The sequence below is a fragment of the Asterias amurensis genome, chromosome 5 (assembly GCF_032118995.1).
Source record: "Asterias amurensis chromosome 5, ASM3211899v1".
In the NCBI taxonomy this organism is placed as follows: Eukaryota; Metazoa; Echinodermata; class Asteroidea; order Forcipulatida; family Asteriidae; genus Asterias; species Asterias amurensis.
The window spans coordinates 1,541,655-1,561,374 of NC_092652.1; the positions used below are offsets into that span (position 1 = coordinate 1,541,655).

Sequence of the window (19,720 nt, forward strand, 5' to 3'; positions counted from 1 at the left end):
CCTGTGAAAAAATATCACAGGCATGTTACTCGGGTGGGATTTGAACCCACGACCCTTGCAATTCTAGAGCAGTGTCTTACTATACCGAGGTTGCCCGGCAGCTAGAGGCAGTTCGAATCCTATGTTTTGGCAGCGGGTACCGCAACGACATAATAGATGCTAAATTGACATAATAATAAACCACAAGAGAAAGTGACTGGGGTAAATTTAAGATAATTTAGGATACAATAAAAAGAAGAAGAGAAATTGACTAGAGCTGGACTTCCACCTGCGACATCCGTATTAAAGTAGCGTCGCTTTATACCAACTGAGTCATCTAGCCATAACGTTGAACCGTTTCTGCCGCCGTTTCGTCAAGTGGTGATCTCTTTTTATACTACAGTATACATGTTGAATGGCTTTTACATGATGACAGGTTTTCTGACTGGCACCCTAAGGAAGACCCCAGTAAAGGGATAGATAGCTCATAGATAACATTTGTTATAATTTCTCTTTTTCTACATCTTGACATAAAATAAAATAAAGATTAAGAAGACGTTATAACATCGCAGACGAAAATAATAGTCTCAAAAAAAGTACTTTACCAAAATATGTTTTCTGGTTTGAAGACAATTTTGTTTGCGGCATGTACACTTCGTGACAAACTTTATAAGCGGTAACCAATTCCAAACTATCTACATTATAATATAAAAACAACTGAAAGAAATCCAATAAAATACGTAACACAGGAGATCCCAAACAGTGGCGTCATTATTTAGATGATGACGTTCTATCTTCAACAGAAAGTCATTGCTTTATTGACTGACTACTCTTCTTGAATGACTGCGCTGACTGGACGACACCGATGCCAGGGGGAACATGGGGACCCGTATGGGGAACCTGGGGACCATGGGGGACCTTCGACGGGTATGTTATCTCGGTCATACCAGCGCTCGGGCCGGATTGAACGAGACACTTGGTGGGGAAAGGAGGTCCGCGGAGCCCATCGCCAAGTTCCTGGGAACGGCAAACAAAAACTTTTAAGAAAAAAAAATATTATACTGAAGAGAAATCTGATTCATAGTAAAAGAGGATTGAATCAAGCTATTGCCAAATTAATTGATTAAGGTCAATCAGGACAGGCCGGTGGCTGCTTTGTACTGGTTGAACTGCTCTCTCCAGTCGGCCATGTCTGTGTATTTCCAGGCACTATACGACTCTCTCCATTCACGCTCAACTTTGTCCACGCTCGCTGAAAAACAAAAGAGTAAAGTTACAAAATCAACATCTTATTTGGAAGAATCGCAGATTTTCATTTTGATTTGGAATAGATAATGTTTTAACCTAAAACAATTTTTTGTATTGAGGGCCTCCATGGAAAGCAATGCTGGGAGCTACTCATCATTTTTATGATGACGTAATTTACCAACATGCAGACATACTTTCGCATTCGACTTTTCAGAAAATCTCAGTTTACTTTGTGCTGGTTTTATAACTCATAAAGTACTTTGGTGTAGGCAAAACGTTTATGTAAATCCCTTTCCCATCACTTTCTATAAAATAATAAACGCCTTATTTAGCAAATTTTACCCAACATTGTCTGTAGCTTTATCATGTAGGTGTTCCAAAAATGACAATGGTTACTCTTGAGGGCGCGTCCAGTTGCCATGGTAACGTTGAGCTCCTTGTATCTCAACTCTGGGATAGTGAACTTTGGCCAAAAGTCCTCCGCAGAATCTATCGGTGATCCTGGGGTCTTCACACCAGGGTTTCTATTGAAAGAAAACACGGAAAAAGAGTTATCTGTTGGGGTACACTTTCCGTTAGGGTTACGGAGATTTTATGATGGAAAACCAACATACTAAAGGACCGAATACGCAAGTGAACGGCTCCACTGGAGTTGGGATTCGAACCGGGGTCCTTAAAGTTAAAGTTCAGGAAATACCACTATGCTAACCTGATCAACAAGAGTCAAACGAAATTCAACAGATTGTTGTTCTGCAGTAACGTTTATAATTTTACACATCATAGTTAAAATATGCTTTACCCAGTCTTTGCAAAATTGGTCCAGTATTCCATGAATTTGACCGAAAGTTCTTTATCTGAGTCTGGATACAAAAAAGGTCCAGACGAGAACTCAGGGAGGAAGGCATTGCCGAAGACGAATGGAACATCCTCAGCGTGTGATGAACCCGCCCAACCGGGCTGCTTGTCACCGATAGCAAAAACAGATACGCCAGGTACGTGCGTCATCTGGTACAGGAACACATCATCGCCCTCTTGGGCGTGAAAACGCGCAACTCGGTCAATGCCGCACGCAAAGTAGAAGTCAGTAAAGGATTCGACGAAAGTTTGAAAGTAGTCAGCTGTCTTATTGTCTGCCTGAGACCAGTCTATGTACAATGATCTGATGGCGTCTGCCAAGTGGTCGTGAGCTGGACCTGCGAGAAATGAGGAAGAAACGTTCAAAAGATTATTCGTGCCACCCTATTATACCATTGTGGCTTTTGTCAGAAGGATGTTTTAACTATATCATTGTTGCTTAGTTTCAACACAAAACTGTTATTTCTTTCCCCTTAGGTAAATGTGATCTTACCATAATAATGATAGAGTTGCTGTGTGAGCAGTTGTTCAAACATGTCTCTCCCAATGAACGGTGGGTCTTCATCGGCTAAATAATGGCTGAACTGCGGATTGTATATCAGGATATAAGTCGCCTCATCAGCATTTGACCCCAGGAGAATCTTGGCGTGGTTGTACTGCCCGGTGGAGTAGAGATTGGCCGGGGTGTCAGAGAGGAATTCCCCATCAACAACGGGAGCCGTGCGGAAAAAGAGCTGATCAATAAAAATGAGGAGAAAACAGTCACAAAAACAGAACGGCTGTAAGGAGAAAGCCAAAGTTACTGAAATGTTTACTGTCGCCTGTGCTATGTGGCAAGCAGTCCCCGATGGAGCTAGGCAGTCTGACCACACCACACAATGGTACACCAGTTGACACCAATTGTATCATATAATCATAGTTTAATCTGAGACAGCAGGCAAATCGCATAATATGCAATAAGGAGCGAGAAGAAATATTTCACTTGGGTCGAAGATAGTATCCGATGTCCCGGAGAAATCTTTCCCCGGAGATTCTGTCCCCATAACGGGAAAGTCCAGGGGCAGATGGAGGAGGATTCAAAAGAGGGCGCTATATCAGAAGAAGTTCGTACATTTCTCACAATATTGGGGGGGGGGGTGAACACAGAGTCTCCTGCCACACCAGTAAACGACATTATTATTAATGGTTTGTTTATTTCATCAATTCATAAAAAACACTAGCAATAACAATTGCGGTCTTAAATTTACAATTGAAATGCAGATGAATAAACCGAAAGACAACGAACCTGCGCTGCTGCCTCAAACAGATCCTTCGCATCCTTTCCCCGTAAACAGCTGACGAGCGCGGCGCTGTCAGAAGCTGCGCCGATACCACAGTCCAATTTCTCCCCAATCTGGAAGGCCTGTTTCCGCAGATTGTCTTTGTTCTCGTACAGTGACCATGGTGAGAAAGCAGTGCCACTCTGAAACAAAGGAATACATTTCAGATACACCGCAAAAACATGGGTGTTAAATTGACACCATGGGTGTTGTCACAAGATACAAAACAAGAATCAAAATGTACACCATCGGGTGTTAAAATAACACTTATTTCTGCTAAAAGAAATTTTGACCGGTGTTATTTGAACACCCCAATAATGATAATGTTGATTGTCTCGTTGGTACCTAGGCCTATCTGACAACACCCAAAGGTACAAATTTTAGCACCCCAGTTTTTGCATACTTTGTTAAAGTTGACTCTCGTTGACTACAGGGACAAAGGACAGTACAAAAGATGTCTCCACAGGAATGCAAACAAATTTATAATGTGTGTTTTAGGCAAAAGGGTAATTAGGGGAATCTTCAACCACATCATACCTGCATAATCGCCTGATTGAATAAGCCTTCTGACATCTTGGAGAGGATGTGGAGACTGACGCTCCCTGCCCCAGCGCTCTCACCTAAGATGGTGATGCGTTCACTGTCACCACCGAAAGCTGTAAGAAAGGAATGAAACAGACTGTCCGTATGACCAGTTTTTACAAACAACAAAACAACAAAAAGGAACGATATACAAAGGCCCATGTGTGAAATCATCCCAATTGGTGATGACTGTATCATGTCATTTCATTTATTCTGGTTGTACAGCCAAGGTCTCCCAGAAACTTTTTCTCTGTACTAGCCAAGAACCCAATGGAGAGAAGACAATGAAGGTAGTTTCAGTTTTAGATTAATCCAGGGTAAACCCACGCAGTTAACATTAGGGACTGGATGAAAACCCAATCTAGTGCCCTGACGTGATTTGAACCGGGTCCTATAGAGGTGGAAGGCGAGGAAAGGTACCAGGGCAGTACGTGACCGCCGACAACTTGAATTGTTTGCCCATGACCTTGAACATGACTACAATACCAGTAGTGTTCAAATATTGTGACTCTGCAAAAACTGCTTCGCATTCGCAATTACTTTGAAGTATGTACGTTTTGAGGTGAGTCGAGTCAGAATGTGCGTTTTTTACTAAAAAAGAACCAAGTTCAGTCAATGAGGCACTCTTATTGGAATAAATCATTTACCTTCGATGTTCTTCTTGATCCATTTTAAAGCAAGAACTTGATCCCGGAGACCTACGTTTCCTGGCGAAACAGAATCGCCTAAAAGTAAAGATTGTAATAATTATTTTTAAAAACATTGACAAGTTTTAAAAACCCTTTCGTGAGCTACGGCTCTAGGAGTCAAAAGCCATTCTATTTAAAACAAATTCGGCGGTTAAAATACCCAGGCTAATTTGAAAAGCATTGATATCCTAGACTGGACCATTCTACAATTTCTAAGAGGGGTCAAGTCCTAGAAGTGTGTTTTGGATGAGCTTGAGGTAACCACAACCACACAAGCGAACCAAATATGCTTAATTTTTATAAAATTATGTGTAATTTTTCCCTTTTACTTTCCTATAACGTTTGCTATTAAATTTCTAGGGTTGTTTTATTGAGTTCTAGGACCTATTGTTATTTCACAAATTAATTGTCTTTTTTTGTCCCTGAAACCTTTTATTCCTTTATCGTAAGTGCATTTCTTTGGGTTTTATGTGGGTCCATGAGGGAGACAGTTCGGGCGGAAATAATAATATTTCACTATTAAAAGTATTTGTGTGAATTCATAAATATATTGATTTCGGCCGTGCAGCACTCAGTGATTTTTTTTCTTTCTTCTATTTCTTTCGTTCATTCCAGATCTCGATCTCAGTCTAGGATCTGCCCGGCTGTTTGAAGCTCTCGATCTCGGTCTAGGATCTGCCCGGCTGTTTGAAGCTCTCGATCTCGGTCTAGGATCTGCCCGGCTGTTTGAAGCTCTCGATCTCAGTCTAGGATCTGCCCGGCTGTTTGAAGCTCTCGATCTCGGTCTAGGATCTGCCCGGCTGTTTGAAGCTCTCGATCTCGGTCTAGGATCTGCCCGGCTGTTTGAAGCTCTCGATCTCGGTCTAGGATCTGCCCGGCTGTTTGAAGCTCTCGATCTCAGTCTAGGATCTGCCCGGCTGTTTGAAGCTCTCGATCTCAGTTTAGGATCTGCCCGGCTGTTTGAAGCTCTCGATCTCGGTCTAGGATCTGCCCGGCTGTTTGAAGCTCTCGATCTCAGTCTAGGATCTGCCCGGCTGTTTGAAGCTCTCGATCTCGGTCTAGGATCTGCCCGGCTGTTTGAAGCTCTCGATCTCGGTCTAGGATCTGCCCGGCTGTTTGAAGCTCTCGATCTCGGTCTAGGATCTGCCCGGCTGTTTGAAGCTCTCGATCTCGGTCTAGGATCTGCCCGGCTGTTTGAAGCTCTCGATCTCGGTCTAGGATCTGCCCGGCTGTTTGAAGCTCTCGATCTCGGTCTAGGATCTGCCCGGCTGTTTGAAGCTCTCGATCTCGGTCTAGGATCTGCCCGGCTGTTTGAAGCTCTCGATCTCAGTCTAGGATCTGCCCGGCTGTTTGAAGCTCTCGATCTCGGTCTAGGATCTGCCCGGCTGTTTGAAGCTCTCGATCTCGGTCTAGGATCTGCCCGGCTGTTTGAAGCTCTCGATCTCGGTCTAGGATCTGCCCGGCTGTTTGAAGCTCTCGATCTCGGTCTAGGATCTGCCCGGCTGTTTGAAGCTCTCGATCTCGGTCTAGGATCTGCCCGGCTGTTTGAAGCTCTCGATCTCGGTCTAGGATCTGCCCGGCTGTTTGAAGCTCTCGATCTCGGTCTAGGATCTGCCCGGCTGTTTGAAGCTCTCGATCTCGGTCTAGGATCTGCCCGGCTGTTTGAAGCTCTCGATCTCGGTCTAGGATCTGCCCGGCTGTTTGAAGCTCCTTACCATAACTATTCTGACGAGCCTAAGCCAGAGCCAAAGCCTTAGCCCAAGTCTAATTCCAAAGCCGTGGTTTCGAAAAGGCCCTCTTTATGTACTAAATTAAGTCATATTGGCACAGTTTCATGGCTTTGCTATTTTGTAAACAAAGCAAATAAATTAGGCCCGTGTCTGATATGGCCAAACGTACCTGTAGTCAGAAAGCCAAAGACGTCCAGACGATAGTTAATAGTGACGATAATGACGTCACCGACAGCAGCCAATGGTATCCCGTTGTAGAAAGGCTGGCTAGCACTGCCTAACGCATAGCCTCCTCCATGTATCCAAACCATGACAGGTACGCCCCCTGACTGCAGGGGAAATAATAAAGAAACTCTTAATGTAGAGACACGGGAAGGAGGTCGGTCCACTATGGACTAGCATTCACGAATAAAATGCACCAAAAGCAGAATCCACATGTCAAAAAATATATAAAATAATATCCTGTATTGATTATATTCCTTCAATTCTTTAGCACACATACCCACACACAAACTCACTTTTAATGAAAAGAAAACGCATTAATTTAGAAGAAAAAAAACATTAAATAGATGTAAAAATTTGCATCGGGGATAAAGAAAAAAACTTGTGTAAATAAATAAATACAAACATGAAATCTTTCTCTCAGGCAAAATCGCTTTGAATTTCGCCCGGCAATTCGGCTGTTTCATCTTGCTTCGGCCTATACGCTTGCACATTGCTTTGTGATCTTTGGAAATTCCTACAATGCATAGCGGTATACCTACTTACCTAAGCTTAAACACATCTCATCCATGACGGTCTCACATTATTGCATCTTCTGTCATGAGTATTCAATATGCATACCATGGGTAACTAATTAACACTCACACAAAACAGGGTGAAGGTGAAATGAATTCACATGCTCTGCATATTCATTTGTGAATACATTTGTACAGAATCGAACTAAGTTGAAATTGATCTTAACACCATGTTTACCACCACCCCCCCCCCCCCATTGCGTTCTAGGGATCTCAGTAACTGTCTAGAGGATTTCATTTAGTGGGGGGGGGGTCTGTATACAAGAGGAAAAAATGCATTAAAGTCTATTATGGGAACATTTTGATGCACATAATCGGGCACGTTAAACAGGTAAAAGTATAAAGTGTATTTTGAAACGTGACTCTGATTAGATGAAAATGTTCACTACTAGTCACCTTGCAACTATTGTATAGTTTTGACTCATACTTACACGTCTTGGCTTTGGTGCAAATACATTTAAATGTAAGCAGTCTTCGCTGGTCGTCAAACCTTGAGGATCTATATAGTAAATAGGGTTTTGGATGCACGCATCCCTGAAGTACGTGGCGTTGTAAACCTCGCTTCCCCAACTACTCTTCTCTACCGGAGCCTTGAATCGCAGCGCTCCAACGGGTGGCTCTGCAAATGGTATCCCCTTGAAGACATCGATGTTCTTGGTGATATTGATGAACTCATCTTCCTGGAAAGTCTCGGTGGTACCAAAGAGGGCACCAGGCTCTACAGTGACCTGAGGTTGCTCGGAGGCTACAAAGCCCACCAACAACCCAAGGAAAATGCTTGCTCGCAAGGCTAAGTTGTCACCGTACATCGCTGCTCTTCATCGGCGGTATAATGCGGTCCTACCCAAGTAAACAAGAACAACTTAAAACCGCTTTACACCGTTGCCAGAAAATATACATTCCTAACATTGAACTTTACTGTTTGAATTAGTCACTCGGGATACACAAACAAGAGTGTATTTTTGTTATCCATAGTAACAAAAGAACGAAGGTCAATAAACACGTAACGTAAGAATAGTAAATTCACAAGTGAAGTAGTTTGTTATCTTTCCTTCTAGTTGGCTATTTCAATCAACCCATGACTCCAAATTGTACATAAACTTGGTGTTAAAGTCACTAAACGCATACCGAATCCGTAGTTAAAATATAGTGGGGCATTGTGCTCTTTGTATTGTGTCTGTATTGTTTGCTTGGAATCTAAGGAATTTTAAGAGAATTTTAGGGAGTACTTCTGTACAAAAGGAAAAACAGGGTGTTATGTGTACATTGGGGGAACCCTCGAACCCCATACCGGTATTAAACAAGTTCCTGTGTCCTACACACGCACTCCTCACACTGTGAATACCCCTGCAACCCAGAAATGCTCTGAAGAATGCCTAAGATTCCCAGGCCATAATGAAGACACAATGGGAGAGTGGTACACCATGCAACACATTGAGCTTCGAATAAAAATTGATTGGCATTAATCAAATCAGTTATTCTGAAAGCGACGTTTAGAACAACCATTTCTGTTCTAATAATTTGTTATACAACGCTTTCTATCTTGTGTATTCTTATAGGGTAGATGGCCTTGGCTTTCGATCCAAACCGGACCTTCTTCAGAGGCATAAACAAGTACAAACAAATACATATCCATTTTATAGAAACAAAAGAGGGGAAAGGGATTAAGGAAAGGATCCAGATAAAAACTAAAAGTGTAGCCAATCAAAGTTTCTATTTGAGGGACAATATTGTTGGCTATGAACCAATGGGAGTAAAGTTGTATGCACATTTTGGTTAGCTACACGATGTAAACGTTTGTGATTATATCTTCTTTGTTCTTGAGAACTAGTCTTGTTTTTATTTTACTGTTGCGGAGGGACTGTGTCTATACATCTTGCTCAAAACAGTCAGTGAGTTTGACCCAAATGTTGTCCGATACTATATCTTTTCTCCAGTAATCGTGTTGCTATATCGCAACCTCGTTAGCAAAATGAACGTCTTCAATCTAGACAAATTAAACTGCGAATTGAAATCTGGGCTCCTAATGTTATACCCTTGTGGTGCAACTTTAGAAAAAGAAATGTACCAATGTTTGCGCTTATTCAGAAATAGTGTTGAATTTGTTGGAAACGAATCAAAATTGTATGGATTTTGTTTTAATTGAAAGTTTGTAGCATATTGAATGTTGTCACATCTGTTAAAACAAAGTATTGTTTGAAGCTTTGCATGGTGTGGATCAATAGAAAGAAACTGTAAAGAACTAATAAACTTGCAGATACAACCATAAATCGCTTCTGTGCGAGTCTTGGCTTTTAAAAGAACCGGTTTGGTCTCGACGTTTCAAACAGTATACATGTACTCTGCTGGTCTTATGAGAAACGTCGAAACAAAAGAGATTAACCCATGGTTGTACCCGCACTTTTGATATTATTTATATTTTAAGTTATATATTATGGTCGAACATCACCAATCAAACATTAGAGCACACACTTTTCCCACTAAAAATACTCAACTGAAAGTAATACATGTACTCAACACTTCGGGGTTATGTTTATTTATTCCATTTTTCTATCAAACTTGATAATATACAAAAAGTTTATAAGAAGAAGTTATAAGAAATTCAGTATACGGGACATGCAAGCAAGTCACAGCCCTCTTCTGAAGATAATACTTTTTTGGTTTCGTTTAACTTCTACAAAATACTCTTACAAAGTAAACTCAGCGTTTAAAGGACATATACAATCCTAAAAAGTTCTAGCTAATAGTTTGATTAAAAAAAATGATTAAACAGTGTGGGTTGACATTTTATTGTGAAAAAAATATAAACTTGTCATCAGTTATAACACCTTGCTCAAACCATTTCAAGTTCAAGGCAGTTCACCGCGCATGACAGAGCAGTCAATTCGGAAACTATTGGTGGCGCACTTCATAAAGGTTATTATTTATAGAAAATTTGCTACTCTTGGACGGACAAATCTTCTTCAGTCTGGCACCATGTATTCACAAGCGGAATTGTTGAGTTTTTTTTGTGTTTCCAATCGCAATTTGTTTTAGGTCTGTCGATATACACAGTAACTTTACTACTCGAGGAGAACATGTTATCTTTCAAGTTATTATTCCAAAGTTACTTTTCAGTTTGCTTTAAAGTTTAAATTCAAAATGCTAAACGGGTTAATGCTCTAACAAAAAGGCACACAATGATCGACCGGTCAGTGTTTCGGTCCCCGTGAGGAACGAGGATCTACATGCCTCTGATCGCTTTGTACTGATTGAACTCATTCTTCCAGTCGGCCAGATCTTCGTACTTCCAGGTGCTGTATGACTGCTTCCATTCACGCTCAACTTCAGGCAAGGCACCTACAAACAAAAACAGTATTGTAAATGACGTTGAAGAGGAGTCAAGAGTTCGGGAAAGGTCGGGATCCCGAGTGGGTAGGTCGGGATCCCAGTCAATATCCCACCCGGACCTATTCAACCCAACAATTTGTGGGGAAAAGATTAGGATATTTTACGTATGGTCATAGCAAAACAAAAAAACACACAAGGGAAACTGACTGAGTAAATTGACACAAAGAAAATTTTTTTACAACTAGATTTGAACCCGTTCCCTCCGAAATTAAATATGCCAACAAAGCTATCCAACCCTGCACTGTCAGTCTCCCTGTTTCGTCGACAACGTTATTCGAGGCGCCTGTGTCAGATGCAATTGTGTCCGCCATGCAATACTGTCCGCTCCGGAAACTTTTGCATATGCAATCGTGTCCGGGGCTATGCAAAACCGTCCAGTGGACATGTACATGACTGTACATGTATGTGCGCGCGTAAGCGAGCGTGCATGCACTGAACCTACGTAATGCAGCATGAATATTCACGTATTTTACGATTGCAGCGAATACCCAACGGCTGAACATTTCCCATCCCTTAGTTAGCTTGTAAACAAAAGGCAAACGTGTTCCGCCGACCAAGGACGTTTAATTTACTGCAAGGACGATTTTGCACGAGGGCGGACACAACTGCATATGCAAATGTGTCCGGGCGGACACGATTGCATTATGCAGCATTGTCCGGGCGGACACGATTGCATATGCAAAACCGTCCGGCGAACATTATTGCATATGCAATAATGTCCTCCGGATAGTATTGCATAGAGGACATAATTGCATGCGACACCGGTCAGAAGTCATGATATTTCACTCCAAACATCTTCTATTGAAGACTCGACCCTATGGACTGACGTCACGTTGAAATATACTAATTGCCATGCTCACCTTTTAGATGGCCAAGCTGAATGTAATCTTAACGCCGCGTGGCCTAAAATGAGCAGTAACTAGTATACACATGGGGACACCGAATCTCAAAAGATTTGTTGAGACGATCAGTGTGAACTGTGTCAATGTAATACCTTTGAACACTAGGTGGCAACCGACTTATGTAAGTTACCATTGTTCACTTAGCTCAGAGTTTACGCGCCATTTTGGGCGTTGATTCTACGTGGTAAATCTGCTGTAGTGTTAATAAAAGTATCCAATAACACTCCTTACCAAACATTGTCTGGAGCTGCACCAAGTAATTGTTGATGAAGTTGCACTCTCTAGCCTTCAGGGCACGATCCACAGTCAAGACCAAGTTGAGGTCCTTGTACATCAACCCTGGGATGGTCAGCTTCGGCCAGTAGTCATCACGTGACACAGGTGGGAAGCCAGACATCTTTACACCGGGGTTTCTGTGGATGAATGCACAATGTCGGACATCAATAACTATCGCGATCTCTCGCTTAACAAATGCATGAAAACGGCCAGTTACCCACTAATGTCTTACTGTCAGTTTCGCTATACATTCTCTAATTGATTTATTCTATATCGCACGGCAGTAAGGTCTGAATTCGATATATTTTGTACACAGAAACAAAACAAGATGAAACCGGAATGGTTGACATTTTATCATCTTGTTTTCCTGCAATCAGTGAAAACGAGGCTGGATTGTTTGGTCATGTTTACAATGGGCATTGTTTAGCGTGTGCTCGCACAAGGCAGTTGGGTTTGCTCGATGGTTATACCCCTGTCTTTTCAACTTGACACTCCTAGTGGAGGTTTTTGAGAAACTGATGTTGTAACTACAGCACTTTCACCTTTCACCTTCTAACTTACCCATTCTTGGCAAAGTTGGTCCAGAACTCCATCATTTTGACGGAAAATTCCTTCTCCTCATGTTGGAGTTCCGTAAACTGGGTTCTAGCGGGGCCGAAAGGTACGCCGAACATGTACATGATTTCCTCGGCGTATGAGGCACCCAACCAACCCGGTCCGTAGCCCATGATGTCGTAGATGGAGACGCTTGGCTTGTGTGACATCTCATACAAAAACACATCATTACCAGCTTCAGCGTAGGTGCGAGCCACTTTGTTGGTCGGGCAGGCGAAAAAGAAGTCTGTGTCGAAATTCATTGCTGATCTGGCGAAACCAGCGGTTGCGTTGTCGGCTTGGGACCAGTCCAGATACATGGCTCCGATTGCGTTTATCAAATGCTCCGGATTGGACACTCCTGAAAACAAGATCAAATAAATTCCTACGTTATGGTAGGATAAGAGTGACTTTCGGGATTTCTTTTCAAAAAAATAAAAAATAAAATGGTATAATAAATAGAATGAGAATAATCCACAATTTGCTGCCAACTTTACCGTCCTGTTTGGCTATATACAAATTTGGGACAGTAAGTGTACAAAGGTAAAATTAAAAAATTTGTGTAATTACTGGTAATAAACAATTAATGCGTTTGAATTTAATACGTCAGACTATAGACCTTTGCCGTGGTTGGCCATCTTGATATTTCCCAAATTAAAAACATTGCAACCAAATCGAGGCTAGAAGAAAGCACAGACTGGTGCCATGTCTGTATAGTGAATTCATAATTGCAAGGGTCATGGCGCTGGTCTAGCTAGCCCTCAGGTGGCATTCCTAGCTAGACCAGGGCTGTGTTTTGCGGTCGTAACCAATAACTGTTTCGGTCGAACTTGCCATCAGTTATCCACTGGCCAGTGACCGAAACAGTCAAAGACCGCCAAAACGCATCCCTGTATGCATGCACCTCATTCGGCAGTTAACGCTTGCGCAATGGGTGTTTGTGAAAAAGGTCAATAGACCTTTTCGCAAATACCGGGGCGCGCGCGTAAAGCTTGGAATTAGGTGCATTGTGGTGTTGCTGGTATCCAAATTTGATCCATATCTATCCCACAATGCACCTCACTCAACAGTCTGCGCTTGCGCATTGGTATTTGCGATAAGGTCTATGGAAATTTACTCATTATGCACGCTGCCACCTAGAGTTCTAAAGTCGCCAAAAGTTACACACTTTGTCTCTAGTGAAGGACTTACCAGTGTATTCTATAAGCTGTGTTCTAAGACCATTCTCAAGGTTTTCTATATTGATGAACGGGAGAGTTTCAGAGAGGAAGTAATTTTCAGCTATGATGGGTTCGCTCAGGAGTATAATCGAGCCATCGTCAGCGTTTGTACCCATGATAACCTTGGCGGGGTTGAACTTCCCCGCGGCATACAGCTCGGATGGCCTGGCTTCCAGGAATTCACCGTCAGCAACGTATATTGATCGAACTTGCAGCTAGAATAGTGGTTTTTGGTTGCGAAAAAGGGAAGAAAATAATACTTTATAACAACAGATTTATAGAGCAATACCTCGAAGCGTTGAAAGAAAATGGTGGGCATGATTTAAGGAAATAATATGATAATCCATACATTCTTTAATCTTACAAGCTTTGCTTACCTCCACGGCTTTGGCTAACAATTCAGTGGCTTCGACCTCGCGCAGACAAGAAACAAGAGAGGAGCTCTCTGTGCTCATGCAACCAAGTGCTTGTCCAACTCTAAAGGCTTCCCCTCGAAGGATGGGCTTGAGAAGTTGAGTATCCCAGGGCCAGAAAGCAGCCCCGCTCTATGAAAAAGAAGTAAAGACATAAATAAATGATAAGATGCCTCATGTAGCTCGCAATTCTAAGGAAATCTGCAAGAAAGGGTGCTTGCTTTAGGCACCAGAAACAAATGGATTATCCCCCTACTCTTTCATGATAACTGTTGTGGGTTCTTTTAGGCGCACTACCAAGTGGTAGGCTCCGTACGGTTTATCGTTTTATTATGTCCCATTCCAAGGACAACCCAAATCTAATACAGTATCTCGCTCAAGGACACAAGTGTCACGACCGGGACTGGAACCCCAGACACTCTGCTGAAACACTGGAGGTTGGGTGTGCTACTAACCGCTTAGCCACGACATGCCACAATCAAATAATAGTAACCCATATTCAAAATAATCCAAATCAAATTTTACACTGGCGCTATCTTTTTCAGGGTCTTGCGATTAATGATTTGTTCAATCCGTACCAGGCTTTTTTATTTATTTATTTAGGGTTATTTTGTTTGATTATGCTTGTTATTTCAACATTGTTTTTGTAAAATCAATGTTAAATTTAGTTCAAAAGATTGTAATATAGATTTAAGGGAGTTGAAGAAATTGTTAAGTCAATCAGGAACTGTAACTTTTTATACATAATATACTAAAATCAACCACTTTGCAGATGTTTTTTGATTTTGACTCGGAAATGAATAATGCATGAGACATGCAAGTTAGTTAGTCTGTAATGACAACTAATTGGATAATTTGGATGACGTCATTTTCCCCACCTGCATAATAGCTTGACTGAATAGCCCTGTAGCCATCTCAGAGAGCATCATTAAATTAACTCCTTCTGCTCCAGTTCCTTGACCAAAGATGGTAACCCGGTTACTGTCACCTCCGAAAGCTGTCACATAAAGGACACAATAAGAAAATAGAATTAGCTGTTGCAAACAACTAAACAAACCTATGATATAAATGCAAACATAAAAGAGTCCTGCCCTCTGATACTAGCAAGCAGAATCTTTCCCGAAGGCTGTTTATAATGACAACATTCTGAAAAGAATGAATCTGGCTTATTTTGATTGCGCAATGGAAATAAGATGTCTTGATATTGGATATTCACAATTTTCAGAAGGATTTAAACCTCCGCAGACTTGGTTCTGGTTGAAACTGTTCAATCAGGAAGCTTTCGTATTGGAAGCAATTTTTCCACTTGTTCGATAACCGCAAATCATTTTGTGAAAAATAGTGAAATATACTGAAAGAAACTCTTCATATATAATCATAAAATGAATCAAGATTCATACCTGCGATGTTTTCCTGGACCCATTTCAAAGCCATAACCTGATCTTTGGCACCATTATTACCAGGTACTACCTCGTCATCTGAAATAATAACATATACAATTTATTATTTTATAAAAACATGGACAACAAATAATGTCTGTTCATAAGCCACGCCTACTTAGCACAAACTATAGCTCTAACGATTACAGAAGCCTATATAGAAAAAAAATTGAGCGAGAGGTGCGTTTTTTTATGTATTCAAAAAAAATGGAATTGCTGTGTTCAATGTCTATAGTCTGATTAGTTTAAAAAATGTCACTCTTACTGCAGCTGTGGTACTCGCGATGACGCCGTGTGGTTAGTTTTATTTTGTACCTGTTAAAGGCATTGGACACTTTTGGTAATTACTCAAAATAATTATTAGCAGAAAACCTTACTTGGTAACGAGGTTGGTAGTATAAAACACTGTGAGAAATGGCTCCCTCTGAAGTGACATAGTTTTTGAGAAAGAAGTAATTTTCATCTGATTTCGAGACCTCAGATTTAGAATTTGAGGTCTCGAAATCAAGCATCTGAAAGCGCACAACTGCGTGTGGAAAGGGTGTTTTTTCTTTCAAGATTATCTCCCAACTTCGATGACCAATCGAGCTCAAAGTTTGTTTTTTAATGTATTTGTTGAGAAGACTGGTCTTTGACAATTACCAATAGTGTCCAATGGATTTAAACGTCACATGACGTCATGTGATGGATTTTACGGGAAATAATTGAAAGATACCTAAAAGACTTTACCTGTAGTCATGTATCCAAACAGGCCGAGACGAGAGTTGACCGTGACGATAATGACGTCACCCACAGCAGCCAATGGCATGCCGTTAAAAAGTGCCAAATTGGCACTGCCTGATGTGAAGCCACCGCCATGGAACCACACCATAACAGGGAGGCCCTCTGTCTGAAAAATATGAATAAATTACAGTTGGTTTGATGACGTTGTACTTGATGTCAATGGTTAGTCTTTGTTCAAGTTGTATTCGATCAACATTGTTTCTCAGACAAGATTGCGTTATACCTTTGTCTGTAAATAAAGTTTAGACTGTGTATTGAAAACAACCATGCCATGGAACAACACAGGCATTTCAAATTATTACAAAGTACGGAGATTAGAAAGACAGAGTGATTTCGGTATTAAGTTTAGATTTTCCCGCCAATTTCACTAAAGCTTCATACATTTTACACCCGGTGTCCCAGAAAAATCTGTCCGCCGGAGATTTCAAAAGAGGGCGCTATCAAGAGAAGTTTGTGCAGGCCGCATGGCGGGGGGGGGGGGGGGGGTGGGGGCAGAATCACCTGCCCACCGGCTCATTCACTTTCGTTTGAATACATTGATATGGAAGTCTTATTTCATCAACTAGGATTCGAAACTAACACAAATCGGGTCAACCCAAAGTTAACTTCCATTTACTTATGTTAAGATTAATATTCGTTTATGCTAAGTGTGTTGAGCTCGTATGGTTAAAGAGCAGACTTCATAATCAAGCATTGTGCTAGTAGGTGCTGCTATGGGCGTCCTAAGCCGGGAGCCTCCAATTTTGTAACTGTTACGTAATTCCATTGTTGGCCTCGCCCACTAAACAAACTGACGTCAACCACAGAGTGAGGGCCTACAAACCCCATTGGGCCAAATTAGTGTACGGGGCCTTAGGTGGGAACAAGTTTGATGAAATTGATTGGTGTCAGGACACTTCGTAGCTTTGCCACTTCGTACCCAAGACACTTCGTACCTTTTCGAGATACGAAGTGACTTTGGACACTTCGTACCTTCTTACAAGACACTTCGTACCTTCTCACGAGTCACTTCGTACTTTCTCACGAGACACTTCCTAGCTTCGTACTAATTCGGGATTTCTGCATCGGTTATGATTATTTTGTGCTTTGTGATCGGATGATTATAAAGTAAAAGCAAATCAAACCAACTGTTACTATTTTGTTGGGACCAAGGAGCCACTATGATGATTGCGTGATTGTTTGACTTTAAAATATTTGTAAAACATATTGACGGTAGAATGTTGTCTTGGCGGTAATTAACTTATACAAAATATTAATTTCACATTAAGAAAAATGACATTAACATATTCAAACAAAAATTATAATTCATTATGTATTACCAATTTTTATCTCAACGAATATTAAATTATTGAGGAATATAATCATCTGATCACAAAGCACAAAATAATCATAAACGATGCAGAAATCCGGATTTAGTACGAGGTATGACGTGCCTTGTAAGAAGGTACGAAGTGTCTTGTATGGAGGTACGAAGTGTCTTATAAAAAGGTACAAAGTGTTCAGGTTGCGAAGTGTCCTAACTGACACCTCAAAAGAAGGTATACTTACTGGTGCTGGCATTGGTGCGTAGATGTTGAGATACAGACAGTCCTCACTAGTAGGAAGATCAAATCTTGTATCAGTATTGTACTGAATGCAAGAATCTCTGAAGTAGGTAGCGTTCCAAACGCCCTCACCCCAACCAGCCTTCATCATCGGGGCCGCGAATCGCAGAGGTCCGACGGGTGGCTCGGCAAAGGGAACACCCCTGAAGACGTTGATGTTCTTGGTGACGTTGATGAACTCATTTTCCATGAATGTCTTGGTCTCACCAAAGAGAGCACCTTGCTCCACCATGACCTGCGCTTGCTGGGAGGCTACGAAGCCCACCAACAACCCCAGCAAGACGGTTGTCAAAGATTTACCGAACATGATACTAAAGTTTTGGAGTAGGCCTGCCAGGAATCTAAGAGGACAACTTGTCGTATCCCCAGTTAGTCGACTACTGGTGATTGCTAATACTTGTGGGCACACTATAGGCTCTACTCAGAAACGCTTACGTAACACGTGCTGGCAAAGTAAATATAACTACAAAAGAGCAAAGAGAAAGTCTTACAAAGGAAAGTGATCCTTCAATGAAAGGGTTAGATGTTTTGCAGACTGGTCTGAGATTTTCAATTGATGAACACCTTTTGTTCACAAGGTTGTACTCAGAACCAGGGCTATCCTGGGCACGGCAGAATTGTGTGTTGTATAATACCAACAAGACGGGTGTCAGTGTGGCGGAGTTAATTTGTCTAGCTAGGTAGGACAGGGTTTGACAAATAAATTGCTTTGTAATTTTTACTTTTCAAAGTTCAACTAGATTCAAAGTTCTATTAGATAGACTTTTAGCCATAATTTATGTTTGTGCACCAAATTTGCGACATTTTATTAATATTTATATTTCCTACAGTAAATTCCACTGATAATTTCATAACTTATAATTAACTAAGTTTTATTGAATTCCATAACTGTAGGCCTATAGTTACAAGTATTCTTCTCTACAAGAAAACGCATGTTTTGAGAAGCTCACATATTCGAAGAACTGGTCATTTTTTAGCCTTGTTCGTTGTTCGTGACAGTATCTGCTGGGTTTGAAACGGGAAAAACAAATTCCAATCTTCAATCTTCAATGAGGTACCAATCAGCATCTAGCAACATAGTCGTGCATCCCCATCATGAAGACTATCATAACATACTGATCGAAACGTTGAGTTGTCAGCCACAGGTTCTTCTAAAAACCAAACACTACTCAAAAGAGATTTCACAATAACATTGTGCTACCGCCAAACTCACCTGAGCGGCTTACTCCCACACTATGCAAAGTTTAAAATCCTACCGAAAAGAGAACTTGATGTTGGTTTTGATGACCAGGTAGGCCTATACATTTATTTGGAAAATGTTGTTACAGCCATTGGACCCTTTCAGTAAACAGTATTGTCCAAAGGCCAACACTTCGTGTATCACAACTGATATAAACAAAAAAATTTAAAATGTGAAAATTTAGGCTCAATCGGTCATCGGATTCGGGAGAAAATAACGGGGAAAACCCACCCTTGTTTCCGCACGTTTCGCCGTGTCACGACATGTGTTTAAAATAAATCCGTAATTCTCGACAACGAGAATTGAGAGTTTTTTTTATGTTTTCTCGAAAAGTAAAGCATTTCATGGAATAATATTTCAAGAGAAGTATTTCACCATTACCTTCTGTAAACCCTGTAAGTTATTTGTAAATCTGTGAACTTTTTTTTCTGTTCCGAAAGTGTATAATGGCTTTAAGACAAACAAAATGTCTACACTGTTATACGTTTAATATTTGTACAAGGTGTTATTATTTCAATTATTTGGGATTTTATTTGAAAAACTCCTCCACATAAATAGTTTTTGCTTTTGACGAAATCATAGACTTGAGCAACTAAACCGCGATCGTCCATTTAAAGGAACACGTTGCCTTGGATCGGACGAGTTGGTCTATAAAAAGCG

The 19,720-nt window shown here is 41.1% G+C and overlaps 2 protein-coding genes across 2 annotated transcripts; both read right to left on the minus strand.

The window, feature by feature from the left end:
* Positions 1-608: 608 nt before the first annotated feature.
* On the minus strand, positions 609-8,008 carry LOC139937455 (cholinesterase-like). Its single transcript, XM_071932598.1, has 9 exons — positions 7,631-8,008; positions 6,572-6,731; positions 4,631-4,708; positions 3,939-4,057; positions 3,368-3,544; positions 2,576-2,816; positions 2,027-2,420; positions 1,570-1,751; positions 609-1,231 (listed from the first exon to the last, which is right to left on the minus strand). Exons 1-9 carry the CDS (start codon positions 8,006-8,008, stop codon positions 1,113-1,115), a joined length of 1,848 nt encoding a protein of 615 aa, XP_071788699.1. The 3' UTR covers positions 609-1,112.
* A 1,695-nt stretch (positions 8,009-9,703) lies between these two features.
* On the minus strand, positions 9,704-18,203 carry LOC139937788 (cholinesterase-like). Its single transcript, XM_071933095.1, has 9 exons — positions 17,765-18,203; positions 16,163-16,322; positions 15,395-15,472; positions 14,873-14,991; positions 13,959-14,126; positions 13,553-13,796; positions 12,329-12,722; positions 11,723-11,904; positions 9,704-10,538 (listed from the first exon to the last, which is right to left on the minus strand). The coding sequence occupies exons 1-9, from the start codon at positions 18,125-18,127 to the stop codon at positions 10,423-10,425; spliced, it is 1,824 nt and encodes a 607-aa protein (XP_071789196.1). The 5' UTR covers positions 18,128-18,203; the 3' UTR covers positions 9,704-10,422.
* Between the last annotated feature and the right edge of the window lie 1,517 nt (positions 18,204-19,720).